We start from the raw sequence: 20,346 nt of genomic DNA, 5'->3' as shown, positions 1-20,346 counted from the left end.
GTTTGAATGACACACAGGGGAGTAGCTCCACTTCTAAAGAAGAAAGGCGTGATGTTGAATCAGCATTAGAAAGACTCACACCATCATTCGAAGGTTCCAGTATTTTATTAATTAAAACTTATGACGACAGTAGTCAACAAATTAATAACATGGAAGAAAAAAAAAATCACTGGAAACTAAACATTGACAGAAGAAAACAGGGATAAAAAGTAAAGTGTGAGCTCATCAGGGAACAAGTGTTGAAGCTGCATCTGAACTCCCATCACACCCTAATCTCTTCAGAACTAGAAGTCAAGTGCAGAAACGACGACTGTACAAGAGTAAGGCGACGCAAATAAAACATTTTTAAAAAAATGAAATCGCTACTCTTGTCAAACTGATCCCAGATCCGAGGAAGAGACTTCAGATCCAACGGAGACTGAACCGTCAGAAATCAGCAGTTTAGAAACAAACCCTGCCCCCCCCCCCCCAGTAACAGTAAATGACATAAAGCAACCTTGAATAAAATTAGCTAAGTGTTGATGATGTCTAGTTTTATTTAGTGTGTGTGTGTGTGTGAGTCAGCAAACTTGTGACCAGTATTTAGAGCTGTTTCTCTTTTCTCTCTATTTTTTTAACTAGCAGATTTAAAGAATCAACAATCATAAAACCGGAACAGATTAATGGTGAAATCATAGTGTTGCTAAAAACAGTAGACTTTGAGACGTGGCCTTTGTGTTTCCTCACAGACTCTCGGCATCGACAGTGTCTGGAAAAAAAAAAAAAGACGAAAAAGAGAACACAACGTTTATTCAAGGAGCAGCAGGAATGAAACGGGGCGTGCACAGAGTGTGTGGATGTAAACACGGCACCAAGATACGGGGACTTGGCTTCTGTACAAAGTGTTTTAGCAACAGCACAAACAAACTGTAATCCTGACCGACAGGGACTGGGAGCCTCACCTGGTTTCTTCAGCGCCTCAGCGTTCCCCACCAGCACCGTCAGCGACTCTGTGTTCCCGCCGAGGATCTCCACCGACAGGTTGTTGTTCTGCTGCTCCTCCACGATCCGCTTCTGAAGCTCCTCCTGACATCAAAGCACAAACACACACAACATCCACTGGATTAAAGGAATGGCTTTTTATAGATGCACATTAATTACCTCCAGCAACAAGGAGGTTTTACTTTCACCCCGGTCACAAATACTCAAAAACTACAGAATTGATTTCTATGAAACTCGGTGGAAGGACGTGAGCCAAGAAAGAATCCATTCAATTTTGGCAAAGATCTCAACAAAGGGGTCGATCCAGGAATTGTTCTTTTGTCTCTCTTTAACATTGTGAGATTGTTTATTGACATTTTAAGGGATCTTGACGACATCTAGAAACACCTCACTGGTGTTATATGACCTTTTTCCAGAATCATGTGGTCAGTCACCGTGACCTTTGACACCTCAAATCTAATCCAGTAATCTTTGAGTCCCAGTGACAACTGGTCGAAATTTGAAGACATTAACTGAAGGCAGATTAGAGATAACGTACTCAAGAGGACAGACACATGATTGGTCATCAATCATGTGTGAGGTTAACAATCATGTGTGGTCATGGGTGTGTAGGTGTGTGTTTGTGTGTGTAGCCGTAACACACCTCACACATCACTGAGAGCTGCAGTGGTAAATCATCCAGCTTGACAAAGTCTTCCTCATCTGACCTTTGACTTGTGTTTCCTGAACCCACCTCCTGCATCGGTAAAATAAACAAATTAGAAAAGAACAACAAGAAGAAAAGAAGAGACTCTACTTTTTTAAAACTATTTCAGTAACGATAGGACGACCACAAATGTAAAATGTACTTACGTCTACGTTGATCATGACGGGTGAGTCAGAGTCAGGGCTGCTCGTAGTGGACGCCTTCTTGGGGACATCATCACAGAGTGTGGTGTTTTCTTCTGAAGCAGCAGCTGCCTCCTCTACCTCCTCCTCCTCCTCTTCCTCCTCAGGACTCTGGCACTCAGCTGTGCTACATTCATCCACTGTGCAATTCATATTCTCAACCATTTCATTAACTTCTGCAAGACAAAGATTTGGGATAAAAGGTATTCGGGGTAAACAACTGGTTTGAATTGGATCAACCCAGTTTCAAAGTTTACAATTCTGAGATTTTCCTCTAAAAGCCTCCAGGGGGCCTCACCTTCATCGTTCGCTGAACTCCACTGTCCAGGTTTCATCTCCCGGGTTTCACCGGCCGTTGTCCCCTAGAACACGAGACAGTTACTTATTATCAGACATCTATTCTAATGTGCTTGTTTATGGAAAAAACAAATGAACTCTCTCACCTCCTGCTCCACTTGTCCGTCAGCAGACGCCTGCAGCGAGGTCTGGACATCGACAGGTCCGGCCTCGAACTCCTCCATTTCCTCCTCCTCGTTCTCATCCTCGCCGCTGCCGTAGTTTGTCAGAGCCTGAGTCTCTGCTTTGGAGAGACCTGCAAAAAACAAAACACAATGCAAAACTGACATTTTCTCATTTATTCGATAAGCAAAGTTTTATTTTGAAGAGAAAAGGAAGGAAAGAGAAATCCAGTAAGACACCGTTTCCTGTGTAATCTCAGGGGCTCTTGACATAAAGTAAACTTCTCTCACTGATTGACAGAAGGATTCCCTGACCCGCTCCTTCATCTTCCTCTTCGGCCTCCGAGGCTTCACTGCTCCGGTTGTTCTTCATCTCCGTCTGCAGGTAAAACTCCTGTCGTGTAGAATGTCTTTCCTGCTCGGCTTCATCCTGGTCCTGGAAGAAAAAAGAAAAAGAAAAAGGAGAGATTATGTTAACACAGTTCACTGAAGCATCAACTGTTACTGATAATGTCAGAATTAAAGAGACTCACCTTGTCTTCATCTGAGTAGACAGGAGAAACTGATTTATCGCCACCAGCTGCTGTATTTTCCTGATTCAGGAAATAATTTAACAAGATTCCAATTAGTTTCATTCAGAATTTGTTCGGTGCAAGTTTGAATCACATTATTAAAGTGCTGAGTAGAAACAGACGAAACAAACAACTGACCTTGAGACGCAGCTTCTCTTTACTCGGCTGCTCCGTCCTCTTCTTGTTCTTCTGTTTGGCGGCCGAGGCCACGAAGCTGCCGTTGTCCAGATCCTGCATGAGCCTGAAGAAAGCCAGTTCGTTGAAGAGGATCTCAGAGATCTCCACCAGGAGGTCCTCTCCACAGTCCTTCAGAGTGCGGCCCGCGAACTTACTGAGAGAGTCCTGGTGCCGGGAACAAAATACAAGAACTGTCAGGAAGACGTCCTTCACACGCACGTCACAGGGGGGGTTTTGAGGAATGTGACGGTGGTGGTACCTGCAGGATTCCTCCCAGCTGTCTGTGGAAGAAGCGAACGAACTCCTTGCTCTCGTCGTTCTGCTGCGTGAGAGCGAGGACCATGCGCCGCACGGACGTCAGCAGCTGCAGGGAGCACACCTCGTCCATGTTCTCCTGGGAAAAGACAACAATATAACAACAGTTCACTTTCACAGTATAAACCAATTATTGATATAAGATCATATTTTAATATCTATGTAACGTTTAATCCGAGCCATGAAGCAACAATGTGAAACTTTTCTACGATAAAATAGCAGCTTCAAAATGAGTTTAATGATTGCCTCACAGGGAATAGTATGAATGTTTCCTCTTTCATTGCCACGCCTCATCCTGAACGTTCTTGCTTTCTGTGACTTTGGTGAGTGGGTACGATCTCCTGTGAGAAGTGAGGAACTGACTGATCGTCTTCAATCAAGTTTATCTCCAATATTCAGCCAGGAACATTTTTAAATATGAATAGAGACAGAGTTTGGTGGATGTGTTACAGCAGCAGCTCGTCCGGTAAACGAGTAAATGTTTGTTAAAGTGTTACGTGGTACATTTAACTGAATTAGAATATCAAGCCCATAGCTTGTATTTTATTAGTCAAGTATAAGAGATTCAGAGTCTCTCCAGTAGCTGCCTGTGTGGGCGACTCTACCTTCAGGAAGGGAATGACTTCTGCCATGATGGCTTTAATCTGACGATCCAGCTGCTGCGTGTCGATCTGGGGACAGCGCATGTCTCCAGCTGCTGCTCCTGCTCACACACAAAATGTCACCGTTAACCAAGGATGTTAAAAATCAGCTTAATAAAAGAGCACAGTGTTCTACAGCTGCTATAGTTCTTTGCACATGTTGCAGGCGGGCGGGGGGGGGGGGGGGGGGGGGGGTCGGGTACCTTCCGCGGGTCGAGCAGGGTTAGCAGAGGGATGTTCAGCGTGTGAGACTTCAGAGCCACCTGCACCTGCAGCGCCGGGGTTAAATTCAGCATTTAGCTTCATGCGCTCATACTCCCTAATCCTGGCCAGAGCTTTGTCTAAATGAATCACCGTGTTGCCTATCGGAGCAGCGTGGAGAGGGAGGAGAGCAGGGAGAAACAGAAGTGGGATATGAATATTTCAAAAATCAATGCAGCAAGAGGAGAGAGAAGACAGTGATGGATATTAATGCACCGGCAGAACAACCAGGCTGACACTAGAGGATCAAACACAGTATCCCAGGCCTTGCTTGTTAATATGATACTGATATATAGTAGACTTAATCCTGTGTGTAAAAACGGATTCTACACCCAGAGAAGCTCTGCTGGAATAACTGGGAAGGGGGAACCTCAGTCAAAAGGCAATAGGCAAAGCAAATCAGCTCAACACGGAGATGTGGACAGTGACAGACTCCTCAGCTTTGAACCTTTGCTTTCCAAAATCAGAAGCTTCACACATGCTGAGCCATACCCAGGTCGTCACTGGCGAATGGCTCCAGGTTGGAGGAGGTGGACATGGTGCTGGCGTCGTCCACCGACTCTCCATCATCCCGCTTCTTCATCCTGTTCTGTGTGTTCACATTCTTCTCCACCACCTCCTGCAAAACACAAGCGTTCTGTTCTGAGGTTGTTTTCAATATAAGACGATGGATGATTCACAGATCCACTCAATAATCAGCAACCTAAGAATTCACAGTGTTAATGATAAACAGCAGCCACGGTAGCCGTTCCTGCTGTTCTACAAATATGGAGAATGAGACGTTTCATCCGTGACTCCTGAACAAAGGCATCATTTAGACTGGAAAAAGGCCTGGCTTCCAATTAGCACAACTCTGGGGACCTTGGCCCAGAACAAAGGATTCATGTCTGATCAGGGAAACAGAGACATGGAGAGATGAGGGTCATTTTCTCTACAGACCGGCGTCTGAAGCTTCGCTGTCAAGTTGAAATCAAAGACAATGAAGACGGGGCGAGGGAAAATTAAAATCAGAGAACAGAGAGAGACGTGGACGGACGACATGAGACGGGGCAGAGACAGATGGAAGGTGAAATGTCTGAGAGAGAGACTGATCAAAGATGTTAATGTAGAAAGAAGGATGTAGGATAGAAAGTTAAAAAAAAAAAAGGGTAAGTGACTGCAAATAGACTCCAGATCAGGCTTCAGCTTAAACCGAAAATAAGAGAAAAGAGGAAACATGATGTTGGACTGTCATGCTGGGAGGCGATGACGCGTCTCTTACTGCATCACTGGTATCCAGACTCTCTGGCATCTGCTCAGAGTGGGAGCCTGGGGCCCACACCACAGGACCGTGGGGGGGCAGCCGGTCTTCAGCTGCACTCTTCTCTGCCAGGTGCCGAGTCACGATATCCTGAGACAGACACAGAGAGAGAGAGACGCTTGTAACCGTGGACTGGAGTTAGCAATGAAAGATCTGAGGCCAGGGTCAGATCCCATGTGATTCTAATATCAAAGTCAGATTATATCACACAAGCAAAAATACAGGATTAATTAAAAAATATTAAAAATAAAAGATAATCTTATCGGAACCACCTGTGCAGGATTTGGATTCTCTACATCTCCCTCAATTTCAAACTAGCATCTTACATTACAGCCAAAGCTAAATATAGTATCACTGAATTATTAGATTTACCAAGAAAACAGATCTAATCTGATTTATAAAGAACAGTTCATTAGAACATGAGTGCGTTTTATTTTCTTGATTCACTCACTTCCTCTTTATCTCTATGGTTTCAGACACGTTACCCAAAATAGTTCATGGCCACCAGCTTAACTCTACATTTGTCCTTAAATCCCAGTCGGCCATTCAAAAAAATACCCATTCTCCTAATTGTCTGTGGTTGTTGTCTCCTGAAGGTCTGTTCTGCACAGACAGCACAGACTTTCCAATATGACCAGAGGCTTAAAATGATGATGGCAGCCCTAATAGGAGAAATCTAAATCGTCTGTGTAACCACTGCAAAATACTCTGTCATAAAAAAACTCTTCTGACCTAGAATCTGATGAATAATTATCTTAAATGGCAAATCAAGGGAAAAAATCAGCTGGGACATTATATTATAATAGATAATTAGAACCCAGTATTAATATATTCAGATTAGATTCTGCACAGAGAGGAGCAGGAGGCAGATGCATGTGTCTACGCTCACCTGGAGGGAGTAGAGCGCCCTCTGCCGTAAGTAGTCGGTATTGAGCAGCTGCAGCTCATGAAAGAGCTCGATGAGGAAGTGGGGCCGGGACTCATTCTGGGAAATCAAGGTGGCCACCTCCGAGTAGATGGTTTCCCTCAGAGCCTCGAACAGAGAGAAGTCGCTGCTCGCATCTGGGTTCAAGAGGAATTCACGGTCATTTACAGAATCTCCTCCATGGCTGAAAACAGTCCTCGCACTTAGAAGCTGCAGTTTTCGATTTGCATGCATGTGAAGTTTAGGTGACACAGAATTGAACAATGCTTGGGTTTGCACTGTGACTTTACCTGGTGCTTCTGTGCATGCAATTCTGTTAGAGAGGAAGGGTGTCCTCCAAGCATAGGCTGTGAGTAAGATAAATTAAAAGTGACAAAGCAATTTGACCCAGAATTCAAATAAACATGTGACAAATGAGCAAAGAAAATCAAAATGATGTAGAATGACAAAATTAAATAATTACATTTAAAAACAAAAAACACACACATTTTGATGTAAAATAAGCAAAATGTGGATATTAAAGAAAAATTTGACAGACAAATGAGTGGTGGTGAATAACATTAACTGGGGATATTTCTATCCATACCAGAGGAGAGGTCATTTCTTTTATTCCCAGGCTTTGTCTTGCTGTTTAGTTTCTCTTGAGTCAGCTTGTCGAGCAGACTCTGGTTCTGGTTCTTGGGACGGGTCGGGGGGGCCCTCTCCGGGATGAAGTCCACGGTGCTGCTGACGCTGTCACTGTAACTGTCTGAGGAGCACAAAGACAAATTAAACAAATCCACGAGTGAGAGCTCATTGACACCTGCACCGGCCATCATCAGGGTGACACCGCTAATATTTAGCTCATATTTAATTATATTTTTTGAGGTTTGCGATTAGTTTTTTTTTTTTAGTTTTGAGTCTGCTGTGCGTTAGAAACATCGTCTCTTGAGGTGAAATCTCCAAACTCACTCAGCTTGCACCCGGTGACTCACATTCTCACATTCAGCCCCTCCGGATAAGTTCAATTCCCTTTTCCTACCTTCGCTGTTCTTCTTGTGGCCTTTGTTCCACCTGCGACGACTCTTGGTGTTGGGAGTCTTGCTCCGGGAGGCCAGGTTGGCTTGTGCCGAGGCCTTTCGCCCAGCCTTGAAAGTCTTTGTTACAGTTGTGGGGTCAAAAGAATCGGGCATGCTGGAGAAGCTCTCCAGTGATGCCTGGTCAAAGTCTTGAGGTCTGGAGAGGAGGTTCCCAAAAGTGGGAGAGGAGGGCAGCGACTCTTGGGGGATATTTTTAGACGGGTGAGTTTGGACGGTGTTGTTGGCGTAGGAGGTGTTGAGCCAGCCAGGAGCTCTAAAAGATGGTGATCATGTAGACAAATAAATACACAGACCACAATGTTAGATGATTAAATAAAAAAAAGTCTGTCAAGGCAAAGTATCGTGGACATACCCTCTTTCTGGTGTCTTGTTAAGAGGAGAGCGCTGCAGCGGAGGAGGGAAACTCATGTACTCTGTTTTGGTTGAAGTGTTGGGGTCTAATTGCTGCTTCTGGTGCTCGGACGCATTGTGACCTGCTGCATCCTGAGGGAACTCAGCCATGGGAGCAGGGAACAGTGGATACAAGTTGAAGCCTGTAGAGTGAATGAAAAAAAAACTTTATTAGACATGCTGGTGCATTAATGATCCAAAAAAAGCTATTAAATCACGACAGCAGGACATTTGGACTGAGTCACTTTAAAATATATTCATGACCTCAAATTTCAAATGCACCTTTTAAAATGCTCTGACTTATAATGTAGGTTTGAGTAGCTAAGAGGGTTATTGGAACTCTACACTACTTCAAAACCAAAAAAACATATATGGCTGGTCTGTCAAAAAATAATTTGAAATGTGCCATACTGGGAGGGAACAGGGACATGGCAGCTGTCGACATGTTGTTGGTATTAGGATGCAGGGCAGAGGAGAAGGGGAAGACGCCAGGAGATGCCGAGGGAGCCGAGCTGGATTCCTGGGATGAGCTCTGCTTCTGTGTCTGCCAACCTGCTGTTGAAGAAGATGGCTGCTGCTGTTGTTGTTGATGCTGCTGCTGCTGTTGTTGTTGTTGTTGTTGCTGCTGCTGGCAAAGGAGGTCGTTCAGGACCTGCTTTAGTCTGGAGGAGAGGTGTGACATTGAAAAAGATGTACCACTTGTTACGAATAAAGTGGTGTGTGTATGTCGGCTATTGCCTTCACCTTTGTATGTTGTTTTGCTGCCAAGCCAGCTGCGTGTAGCACTGGTTGAGCTGGTGCATGACCAGTTGGACCTGTGGCGACGGCAGGTTGTTCGGTAACGCGTTGTACTGACTCGTCAGCATGGTTTGCAACATATAGGACAGGGTCTGTGGGAAGAGAAGAAAACAAAAGGTTAATTACTTTTTCATTTTATTTTCGAAGAGAAAGAAAATCCACTGAAACTTCCAATTAAGAAGAAGATGTCAATTAACCCTTCATTGACTGTGTGTGTATGTTCTTGTTCAGTGCACCGACCTGCTGGTCCTGCAGGAGAGTCTGACACATCCCGGTGCTGAAATCCAGTTGTCTCTGCAGCTGGCTGATCTGATCCTGCCAGGGAGACGAGCCTTCAGCGAAGGACAGCTCTGAAGCCCAGCGGAGGTTTTCCTGCCGCCGCGTTCCTCCATGTTGGTTTGCCGACTGGTTCAAACTCCTTGACGGCTGAGGCTGCGGCTGCTGCTGCTGCTGCTGCTGCTTGACCTTCGTCTTGTTATGGAGATTTCCACCACACTCACCTGAGAAAGCTGGTGGAGGCTTTAGGTTACTGGAGACACAGAAAAAAGAGCAAGGGGTTTTAAAATACATCCTATAGAAAGATACATCATTCATACTGGCTCCAGTGTATCTCACCTTCCTTGATTATTCCTGTTACTGTAAGAGCCCTGGTTCCTGCTCGACAGGTAGATGTGAATGTCGTCATCAGAGGTGCTGTCTGCACATGCTTCCTGCTCGTCTTCCTCCTCTGCACCTATCTCTGTGTGATATTCATCATCATCATCTTCGTCGTCATCATCATCACCATCGAGGGGACACGGAGAGGAACCCCAGGTTGCCATTGTCCTAAAAACACGTCAACAAAATGGTAAAACATTTAGCCGTTTGTTGATGACTGATAAGTTCAAATCCCTTTTATCAGTTAAATAAAATGATTGAGAAGTGCTCTACAAAAACAAAGAAATACCAATACTGGAACAATATGCCTCATACCTTTCATCCCTGCTGACAGTCAGCGAGGGCGTAGCGAGGCTGTCTTGGTCGTCGGTCCGGCGAGGAGAATCCCCGACGCCACTACGTCTCTGGTGTTCAGCCATCAAGGACTCTAAGTGCTTCCTGCGCTGGCGAAGTTCTTCCCTCAGGATCTGGTGGCGTCGCATCTCTGACCAGAGCTGCTGGCGAGGCAAGAACAAAAGGGAGTGAATTCTGAACGTGCAGATCCCATTTTGAGCATTGACTCGTTGTGGTCGAGGGTGTTACCTCATTGTCAGTGACTGAAGACGTAGCTGCTTCAGGAGCAGTGGGTTTGAGGACACCCGAGTTGGATTTCAGTCCGGATGATGAAGAAGTCTTGATAGTGGCCGGAGTGGAAACTGCAACTGGGACCTTCTTCAGCAAACCCTGCTGACTCACTGTGCTGGACACTGATGACTAGAAAAATACGGATATTTACAGTATGAATAACAAATATGTAACCCACAGGTTTAACAGGTTTACAGAGTTTCCAGATTATTAAGTAAATTTAGCTAAAACTACTGCAATCCAATAATCGTACCATGAATCCAAAGATTAAGTCCAAACTGAGGTGTTGATTTTATTTCATGATTATTTCACAACCTGCAGTGGAGTCTGATAAAACTGCTTCAAATGAGGTGGACCATTCAGAAACATGTTTCAAGTCTAATATCAGTTCCACCTATTCTGAAACCCTAGTTTACTTTCATGGAGAATGACAGGAAACCTGTGTGTGTGAAATACCTGGAGGTCGGGACAAGCCCACTGGAGGTCGTGGATCTTGCCTTGAATTTCAGTGAGTCTCTGACGCTCCTCGTGGAGCTGCTTCAACTCGTGTTTCTGCTGAAGCAGCTTCTCCTCATACAACTTCTCCCTGCGGCCAGAGTAGTTTTAAATGCAATGTGAATTAACCAACTTTTAAAAACACAATGACAAGAAATAAACAGAATATACTGAAAATAATCTTTTGGGAAAAGTGTCAAACAGGCTTTTTTCAGATCTTTGATAATCTGTACCTGGCCTTGCTGGAGAGAGTCAGGTCTCTGGAATTCTGTTTGGATCCAGACCCCAGTGGTCTCGCTGCAGCAGCTCTGGTGTTATTCGGCTGTTGGTGTAAAACCTCATCCTCGTTAGCTGTTGTAGCATCTGTGTCATCACTCTGATGGAGGCAAAAACACACACTTTAAGTACAGGTTTGCAAATCTATTTTTCCTCTATTGAACATGAAAGCAACATCTGTTTGATGTGATAAACAGGAGTCAACAAAGTCAGGAATATTCAGAGTCAACACTTTATACTACCACTTTAAAAACCATGCTTTATTTTACTCTGTGACAAATTAGAAAACCCATAACAACCCTACAGGGACAGGATGCAGTACATTAGTCTCACCTGAACCATGGCGACCAGCTCCTGCAGCTGCCGGAGTTTCTGCTTCGCCGTCTGACGATGGACCTTCTGGGGAAATCCTCCATTGTTCCCCAGGCTGCTCCTCCGACTGGACCCCGATGCTTCGCTGTCCGGAGCCGCAGCCCGGGCCCCGGCGTCTTGATCGAGACTTTCCTCGTCTTCGACCTCGTGGTTCACCTGGTTATAAGGAGTGTCCCTGTTGTACTGGCACTCTAAACAGGAGTAAAGAAACAGAAATATTGAGTTTCTGTTGGTCTGTAAAGTCATGTCATGTAAAAACGTGATGCTAGCTCCCTTTAAACGTTAAATTCAGGGTTTGTTTTCATGCAAACACTCAAATGTATATTTATACATACGCCAGATTGTGAAAGTAGTCAGTGTGTCCCTGTGAGTACCTATGGCTGAGGGAAGTTTGAAGCTGCGGAGGTTGGCTGCCGACCGGTTGTTGATCTCACACTCAGTGTTGAGTCGGCCGTCCCGGTTGTTGGTGCCACTGCTCCGGACACTGCGCCCGTTGCTCAGGCTGTTCAGGTCTGTCCAGTTCCCTCTGCGCTGTGGGTTTCTAAAGATCACATGCAGCATCTCTTATGTTACATGCCGGTAGTGGAATCATGCTGTAATCCAAGTTTGTTGATAGTGACTTTTTCCTACTCTGACATTTAAACTAATTCATTTATTTACACACTCACCTGATATTAGTCACAGGCTGGCGGTTCTCCTGCTCAGAGTCAAACATGCCTTCAAATATAGAACCGTCCTCTGTTTCATCTTCCTCATCTTCCTCCTCATCATCCTCTTTCACATTCTCGTTGACGGCATCCACCATCATATCAGAGGTCTGCTCGTAGTACTGGACTAACTCCCGCAGCTCATTCAAACGCTTGTGGACCTCCTTCAGCTTCCTGTTGGGGGGGGATGGAAATTGGAACAGAAAATATGTGAATAAAATTAATGTATAACAATTTCAGATTTTGTGAAGCATACCCGAGCAATGTCTCTATTAACAGGGGACACAATGTAGTTTTTGTTGCACCCTGTGTTATACAGGGCAATCTACAACACAATGCTGCTAATACACAACATTCCAATTAAACTGCTAGGAGCTGGGAGTAGTTTTGAGCGTACCTGAGCTTGTCTGTGGAGTTGGCGCTGTCCTGGTGTTGTGCGAGGGAAGGATGAAAGGAAGTGGAAGCCGAGGCCCCATTAGTGCACAGAGCAGCTGCACCATCTGAAGATCCTCCAATACTCAGGCTGAACTGTGCCGACAGGCCACGACCTGCAGGGAGCCACATGATGCTCAACAACAATTCACAGGAAGAGATGTTACAGAATTTTCTAATAAGCAATATTCTTACTTGAGTTATTGTTGAGAGTCTGGTCTCTCAGTGAATGCAGCTCCTGCAGGATCTTGTCCATAGTTTGCTTTTTGTCGTGGAGTTCTTGGAGCTTGGTGAGTTTGACGGTGGCAGCTGTTGCTCCAGTGTCGAGTCCAGTGTGTGGGCCGGAGGCCGAGTGGAGCAGTGGCCTGTGTTGTGGTGGGCCCACAGCCTGGGGAGCCCTGGACCAGCACAGCTCCCTGGAGAGGGAAAGACTCTGCGCCTGGCGGCGGTTGTCTGGCACCGCTTTAGTCTAAAGGACATAGATAACGAAAGTTTTAAACTATAACTTCCTTATTAAATTTGACAGTTACGTTATATTTCTTGAGAAAATAAAGATTGTGAAAGCACCAACAAGACTTGTCAGAGGGAAGAGACGGACTGTGGCTGTTCATGCCAACCTTATAAACAAGGGTCTTTACAAAATTGTACAAATTGCATTTCTTTCTTAGACTGCAGTACATTACTGTATGAAATATTTAATAGATGACATAAAGGTATTTTTCATGGGGAATATGGCCGCCCAGCTGTCTCTACTATACCTGAGAGTCATGTAGCTGGTTGTGGAACCGCTGGATCAAATCGTTTAATTCATCATTCAGTTCTGATGTGATGCTCAGGCCGGATACACTGCCTGTGGTTTCTGTGACAACTAGTGACAAGAACAAAACGTACAAAAGTAATTTAAATGTTATGTTTTGCATGTTATAAATGTGCCTGTGTGTCAGAGCACAGGAAGATGGACATAAACACTTTCCTGGATTTATTCTTAGGATTTCACTGTTGATCAAAACAACATTTTAGGCATTTTGAGATGATGGAGGTGCTGTACAAATGAAGTTGCATTCCAACCTGCAATAAAAGGTATTTCTTTGGGTGTGAATGATCTTCCTCAACTCAGCACATGACATTAGTCTGTGACCATGTCAGTGACTATGTTAGTTAGTGTGCATCTCACCAGTGTCTTCAATCACAGCCATTGCCTGCTCTGCGCTGTGCTGCATGGCCATCAGAGCCTCCTGGCGGCCCTGCAGGGCCCTGAGCTGCTCCTGCTGCTCCAGCATCTTCTTCAGCAGCTCGTGTTGCTTACGCAGATTCTCCAACTCCTCCTTCTGGTCAGCACGCACAACTTCGGACCTACCGCCCTACGAAAATGCACACACCGTTAAAAACACTTAGTCTACCAAAGCCCACAAGAGCCACACTGCAGAAATGGTAGAAGAGAATAGTCAGGTAGTGACAAAGCAAATAAGCAGAACACGTGCAGTGAAAACAGCAAAGTAGGGACATGGTGCTTTGGTTCCACTTCCTCATGTCAGAATTTAAAGACAACATGGAATTACAATTGTAATAATACTGTCAACAGAGCATTACCATCAGTCCATAACAAATGTACACACCATAGCATTTGAGGCATCGGAAGAGCGGACCTCAATGTTAAGAGAAGTGCTCTCTACCAGGGAACCTGAGCCCACGGCAGAATCCAGGGTCCCTACATCGTCCTCCTCATTCTCCCGTGCCTAAATACAGAGAACAGTCTCACTCAAACAAAGCTACACAGGCATGTATACAACAAAATATGTTTGCCTAGTATAGAGATGGAGAAGAGACAGTGAATTTCAGTCTTACAATTGTGTCAAGTCATCAAAAAATATCCCACAGCAAAACAAGTCGCTATGCTACGTCCCAAATCTATCACCCCATGAAACATGACTCCGCTGTTTGACTGTTGCAGGCCACAGAGAAAGACCGTCATTAAAAATACATGTGTGGCAGGCTGCCTGGAAACCAAGAATAACAGGTTGCACTTGAGCTATTAGTTAGATAAGAAAACTACTTTGCATATGACACAGCACATTTAGTCAAATTTAAATAGTTTGTCTGATAGAGTCAGTAGTGAGGCACACACATGTAGATTCTCTAAAGGAAACCAGCTTTTAAGGGGATAAACTTACCAGCATTTTCTGCAGGAACCGTAAATAAGACTTCTCCTGCTCCTTGAGGTGGTCGATGAGGTGAGAGAGACGCTCCACGTTGGCCGGCACATCGTTCTTCTCCACCAGGTCGTCCCGCATGGAGCTGGCCTTGCTGATGTACTCCCGGATCTGGATCAGCTTGCTCACCACCTGAGACCGTGCAAAGAAAGGTGGGCGGTGTATGGGTGTGGGTTTCAGAGGAGCACACGAGGAGAGGACAAAGACGGACGTGAGGGGAAATGAGCTAGCATCTGTAGCCGCGGCTCAGACTCCGCTAAACAAGGGCAGAGAGAGGGTTGGGCTCAAAAACTCACTGGGCACCGAGGGTGGCATATTTATAAATTGCCCTAAATACAGACAAGTTTCAGCTGCAGCCGCTCTCGCTCACATTTATCCTAGTTCTGGTTTCACAGAAGTCTGAGAGCAGTGATGCACAGGCATTCACCATATGTACATGCAAAAATGAATTCATTTCAGTTATAATCACTAATATGTTGTTGAGTCTTTGTACAAAATGACAGGGGGTTCATCAATGTCAGTTACTGACTGCACTTCATTAACAGACTAGACTATTACTGTATATTTGCTGATGTTACACATCTACAGGCCCCCTGAACTAACCAGCTGTTTCTCAGGAACTGTTAAAGCTTTATATAGCTAATATCTATATGTATTGTCTGTTTTGTGTGAGTGCAAATGTGGATGGCTACTGAATTGTGATGTACTTTGTTGCAATGACAATAAAGGAGTACATCTGTAAAATGCAGCATAATTAATCTCTAATTATTTTACCTATTCGTTAAAATATCTCAGCACCTGTTTGACGGACTGCTCCAACTTTATTGTGCATTTTTTAGACAAACATTGTTCCACGGAATCCTCAGACAACAAGACATTAAAACAAAATTTTTACAAACTACAGCACACAATATTACCTGGCTGCTGTCTACTTGTGGATCCCCTCTCCCATATGCTCGGTGCACAAAGGGCCCTCTCTCGGCGCCACCACCGAGGCTGAGCCTGGGAGTTTCCTTGGTGGGAATCACAGGGGTTAACGTCTCCCTGAGTCCTGGGCTCTGCTTCTTGGCTTCCTTAGTGATGGCTGGAGTGGCCGGGGCAGAGGAGGAGGGAGGCAGCAGCTCCTTGCTCCTGTTAGTGTTGACATGCAGAGGTAGGAAGTTGTAGGACTTCTTGTGCTCTCCAGCTAACTGCCGCTGGTTGTTGGCAGCTGTGACACGCCCCTGGGAGTCACTGCCGATGCTCCTCTGTGTAAGAATAGAAGAGGATTCAGACAAATCACAACTTACAATTATGCTCATGCATTCTCTTTTTAAAAACCTCAGATACTGTAACTGTTCCTGTAATTGTTATGATTATGCTACTGGTTTTTTTCTGTACCAGACCTTTAAAATAGATTTAAGTTATGCATTTAAGTAGCTTTTAAGCCAAAATGAGAGATTTAATTCTGTTTGGTGGTGATCAGGTGTGTGGGATTTAGTGGCGCTTAGTGGTGAAGTTGTATATTGCAACAAAATGTCCACTACACATCAGCATCTACTTCAAAGCCTGAAGGAAAACTACAGTGGCCTTGAGTGTGCTACAAACCATCTTGTTTTGTTTTCCATCTATGCATATGCAGGTAACCATTGTATAACTAGTCCAGTAAAAATAATGACACGACAATGAACTGATTGAAAAGTCCTCTGACTCCAGCTTTGTCAATCAAGGAGGAAGCTTAAATATTCCATAATAGATTCACTGTGTTGTTTCTTCCCTCAGCAAAGTTTGCATATCCTTTCATTCTTTCACTGCTCTGTCTGCTATTCTTCCACTGCTGGGACAGAACAAGGTCAAATACACAACTCCGTACTAAACTATGAAAAACATTCTGATAGCACTTCCTCCGCTGGCTGCTGGAGGATCACAGCAGTGCAGTGGCATTTATTTGTTGAAAAATTACTACAATTGCATTTAGTAGTGTGAAAAGATTGTTAGGCATCTGCAGACGGTAGGAATGAGCGTTGTGTTATACACTATCGCTTAGATCAGGACGTGCTCATTAAAACTTTGCCCTACAGTGTTTTAGTCAAAAACTTTCTAATTATACACCCATCGCAACAAGATCACACATTTCTCTGAGAGCTTACTGTCAGTTTTTAATTGTGTTGTGTTACTGCACTGACTGTCAGCAGTCAACAGCAGCAAATGGAGGCAGTGATCATGAGTCATGAGGACACGGATGACTGGGACATAAATTGACCACAATGAGCTAAACAGAATACTTCTAATGGGATACATCAGATGTTTACCTCATCCAGGTCTGTGAAATTGATCCGCTGACGCAGCTTGTCCAGCTCAGCTTGGTCCGGGACAGACATCTGGGTGGTGTATTTGATGTGTGGGAAAGAATGAGGGGTGCGGGCTCTCCTGCGACCGGCCCCGGGGGTGGACTCTGGTGAGATATCATTAGTCAGGCGGCTCTCCACCACTGTAGCCGACAGCTTCTTCTTGTTCTTCTCTGAGGCGCGGTTGGCTTTCTTCTGCTGCACACCCCAGTCCTGAACAACAACAAAAAAAGAAAATGCATAGTTTATTACAATTTGTGTTTACTTTAATTGGGAAAAAATGTGTTTACTGTTCCTTTCAGACATATTGTGGCAACAAGAAGCCATGGCAGCCACAGCTCCAGTAATAATGGCTGTGTGTAATAAAAGTAGAAAGGGTCCCACAAGTCTAACAGTATGTAAAAACTACCATTTGTTAATAGGTTCTATAAAGTTCTATCCAGCCCTCACCATGTTGTTGAGTCTGTCTTCCAGACTGCCATTGGTAACCGTCCAGTTGTGTAGCTCTTCTGAACTGTCATCGAAAGGAGCGCCTCCGGTTGCCATGACTCTCAGTTACTGCTGGGAATTCAAAACAAAAAAAAGCACACTGGTCAACTCACACAGAACGGACAGAACACAAAACCACTTTTATAAGTGCACATTAAAAAAGATTAGACAAGTGAAGGACGTTGTGTGAGTGCACATGTTGATACACATTGTTTTGGTACCTTGTTGTGCAATGACACAATAAAGGAACCTGTCTGTCTGCTTCGCTCCACTTACGGATCTGATTTCATGTGTGATGCAGATTCTTGTCTTTTATGTGTTTTTCTAGAAATGTCTGATCACGTTGCTCTATTTTTTTCGTTGCTATAGAGGCACATTTTACCCATTGCACCTTTAAATTTGCGAATGTGCAGCAAGACTCATCTCATAATTAGTCAATCTTATTCTTTTACTTATAAAACTATGTAAAAAGTTAGTAAAACTTCTCAGCATCTGCTTGATGGACAGGTGCAAACTTTGGTCAACAATATGAGACAAACAGCCCAGATTGCAGCTCAGGAAACTGTGTGGACGTCTCACGCTAGAAATGAAGATGGAAACACTTCACTGTCACTGAAACAAACAACATTTAATAAGGTTTATCTCATCTTGACGCAGTTACTTTTCATAAACTACAGTTAGAGCTAATGTAAATCTCTTCAGATCAGGTTTAAAGTGCTCGTGGTGGCATCGTTTCTTACCGACAGCCAACGTTCACCCTCCAGAGAAACAACCTCTCACTCACGGTGATCGTGTAGCTCACTCGTTTCCCTGTGAGCGGACCGTTAGCAGGCGTCACGGTTGTGTTATTGTTGTATGTGTGTGTGTGTGTGTGTGTGTGGTTGTGTGTGGCCCGCTGAGGTTCCCGGGTGAGAACACAAACAATGCCCCGTTCCCCTCCACCACGCAGCGGGGTTTATTTACCCCTGGAACAGACGCAGGCTAACCGCTAGCTTACCTGTCAGGAGAATGCTGCCGCAAGCTGGAGTCAACCCGCGGATACTAGTGAAGTTGTCTCTTTGGAGAAAACTTTAAACTAGGTTAGCAACTCCATCCAGAGCCTAACCCGGGTCAAACAATCGCCATGGCAACACGGGTTAACCCCCCCTCCCCCCTGGTGAGCTAGTCCACTGGTTAACGCCACTGTGACCATCAACCGATTAACACCCCCGCGACAACAAAATCGATCAACGCAACTAATCAACGTCAACCACCTTCATGCTAACGAGTCGCCAAAGTTGCGGAGCCTGTTTGTGTGGCCGGGGCTAGCACCGCTTATCCCGCTAACAGCCGCTCGGTGCTAACTTTAAACGTGACGGTAAAAAGTTGACGCAAACCCGAGCATCTCGGCTAATTTAGCGCGGCTCTGATTAGAGCGGTGGTCGCGCTAAAGCCGCGAGGGACAAACTATCCGTGACCAAGCAGCGTTAGCATCGCGAAGCTAGCGACACAGGCAGCAGGTTGATGAAAACACAGGCTTTTAGTTGCGTTATTACAAAAATAACAAATGCGCTAGCTAAGTTAGCTTGGTTTGATTCAGAAAAGGGGGTCGGTGTTACCATTCAGAGGAAGGGGAGCGAACACCGTCGGCTAGCGGGTCACAGACAGCGGTCGAGGCTCCACAAATTCCCGCAGTCAGGTTGGAGACATCGGATAAATAAAAACGTCCGATCGGTCCCCAAACGAGAGACAGCGAGCTCGAGTCGTGGCAGCGGCAGCTCGTCAGAGGCACTTCCGGTGGCAGCAGAAACTGCCACTGATTTGTAAAGGCAGCTCTGAGTTGGGGTCAACAACAACCTTTGTTTGTGACTTATTCCCTGAGATGTTTATGTAGTTTATGGTTGTGTATCAGCGAGTTGCTGTTCTGAGCACCAAGAATAATAAATTTCTATTTCTAGAAAATGTCTGTCCTTCACTTGCCTAGCAGCTTTAGGTCTTGTGATAGAGACAATTTCAAAGGTGTGTTAACAAAAACTGTTTTATACAACAAATACAAAGTCAGTTGTACTTTTTTTCTGATCCACAGAACAGTCTCTGGGATAATCATGTCAAGACTTCCAATGTGATGTCACCAGTTTCTGATGCCAATGGGAATCAGAATTAGAATGTATTTATTGCCAAGTAGGTTTACACCTACCTGGAATTTGCTCTGGTTGTTGGCGCGTACAATGATAATAAAAACATAAAAACCCAATAAATACTACACACATAAGAAAAAAACAATATATAAAATAAAAAAAAGAGAAAAGAGAAAAAGATATAAAAAGTGATAGCTGCTGCTATCACTGTGGTGCAGAGTTCAGCAGGATGACAGCCGCAGGGATGGAGCTGTTCCTGAACCTGCTGGTCCGGGAACGGAGGACCTTGTAGCACCTCCCTGAAGGGAGGAGGGCAAACAGCCTGTGGCTGGGGTGTGAGCTGTCCTTGACAATGCTGCGCGCTCTCCGCAGACATCTCTTGCTCTGGACAGCTGCAATGGTGGGGAGTGAGGAACCGGTGATGCGTTGGGCAGTTTTCACCACCCTCTGCAGTGATTTCCGGTCTGCAACAGAGCAGCTGCCATACCACACTGAGGTGCAGTTGGTGAGGATGCCTTGATGGTGCAGCGGTAGAAATTCACCAGAATCTGAGGAGACAGGTGGGCCTTCGTCAGTCTCCTCAGAAAGAAGAGTCGCTGGTGTGATTCTTTGACCAGGGTTGAAGTGTTGAGGGTCCAAGAGAGGTCCTCAGAGATGTGGACACCCAGGAACTTGAAGCTGGTGACACGCTCAACCTCCGTCCTGTTGATATGGATGGGGGTGTGTGTGCCACCTTTCTTCCTGAAGTCCACAATAAGCTCTTTGGTCTTCTTGGTGTTGAGAGCCAGGTTGTTGTCGGCGCACCACTCTGTCAGATGCTGGACCTCTTCTCTGTAGGCCGACTCATCGTTGTAG

At 45.0% G+C, this 20,346-nt stretch overlaps 1 protein-coding gene across 7 annotated transcripts; it reads right to left on the bottom strand.

The window, feature by feature from the left end:
• Nucleotides 1–86: 86 nt before the first annotated feature.
• On the bottom strand, nucleotides 87–19,148 carry pcm1 (pericentriolar material 1). Of its 7 annotated transcripts, none has more exons than XM_053417853.1 (40): nucleotides 18,973–19,148; nucleotides 17,336–17,446; nucleotides 16,850–17,098; nucleotides 15,476–15,805; nucleotides 14,520–14,690; nucleotides 13,965–14,084; nucleotides 13,523–13,709; nucleotides 13,107–13,216; nucleotides 12,544–12,817; nucleotides 12,314–12,464; nucleotides 11,878–12,090; nucleotides 11,584–11,750; nucleotides 11,171–11,400; nucleotides 10,795–10,937; nucleotides 10,523–10,652; nucleotides 10,025–10,195; nucleotides 9,758–9,939; nucleotides 9,401–9,610; nucleotides 9,026–9,314; nucleotides 8,732–8,877; nucleotides 8,399–8,649; nucleotides 7,950–8,130; nucleotides 7,540–7,850; nucleotides 7,105–7,266; nucleotides 6,809–6,865; nucleotides 6,483–6,655; nucleotides 5,555–5,683; nucleotides 4,786–4,912; nucleotides 4,236–4,394; nucleotides 3,997–4,094; nucleotides 3,336–3,470; nucleotides 3,038–3,241; nucleotides 2,861–2,920; nucleotides 2,619–2,763; nucleotides 2,313–2,461; nucleotides 2,168–2,231; nucleotides 1,834–2,045; nucleotides 1,625–1,717; nucleotides 942–1,065; nucleotides 87–748 (listed from the first exon to the last, which is right to left on the bottom strand). In XM_053417853.1, the coding sequence occupies exons 2-40, from the start codon at nucleotides 17,429–17,431 to the stop codon at nucleotides 723–725; spliced, it is 6,429 nt and encodes a 2,142-aa protein (XP_053273828.1). In that variant the 5' UTR covers nucleotides 17,432–17,446; nucleotides 18,973–19,148; the 3' UTR covers nucleotides 87–722. The 7 variants fall into 7 exon arrangements, with proteins under 7 accessions (XP_053273828.1, XP_053273833.1, XP_053273831.1 ...); XM_053417858.1 differs by having other exon boundaries at nucleotides 4,236–4,301; XM_053417856.1 differs by having other exon boundaries at nucleotides 9,758–9,936.
• Between the last annotated feature and the right edge of the window lie 1,198 nt (nucleotides 19,149–20,346).

Source organism: Pleuronectes platessa, chromosome 3 (genome assembly GCF_947347685.1).
Source record: "Pleuronectes platessa chromosome 3, fPlePla1.1, whole genome shotgun sequence".
NCBI classification, from domain to species: domain Eukaryota; kingdom Metazoa; phylum Chordata; class Actinopteri; order Pleuronectiformes; family Pleuronectidae; genus Pleuronectes; species Pleuronectes platessa.
Note: the sequence above shows the minus strand (reverse complement) of the source record. Positions and strands in the feature narration are given on the sequence as shown.

Coding starts and splice junctions, on each gene's coding strand:
- pcm1 (XM_053417853.1), bottom strand. CDS start 17,431: ATGGCAACCGGAGGCGCTCCTTTCGATGACAGTTCAGAAGAGCTACAC. Junction 15,806..16,849: donor ATTTCACAGACCTGGATGAG/GTAAACATCTGA, acceptor ATTCTTACACAG/AGGAGCATCGGCAGTGACTC. Junction 4,395..4,785: donor ATTCGCCAGTGACGACCTGG/GTATGGCTCAGC, acceptor CTGCTCCGATAG/GCAACACGGTGATTCATTTA.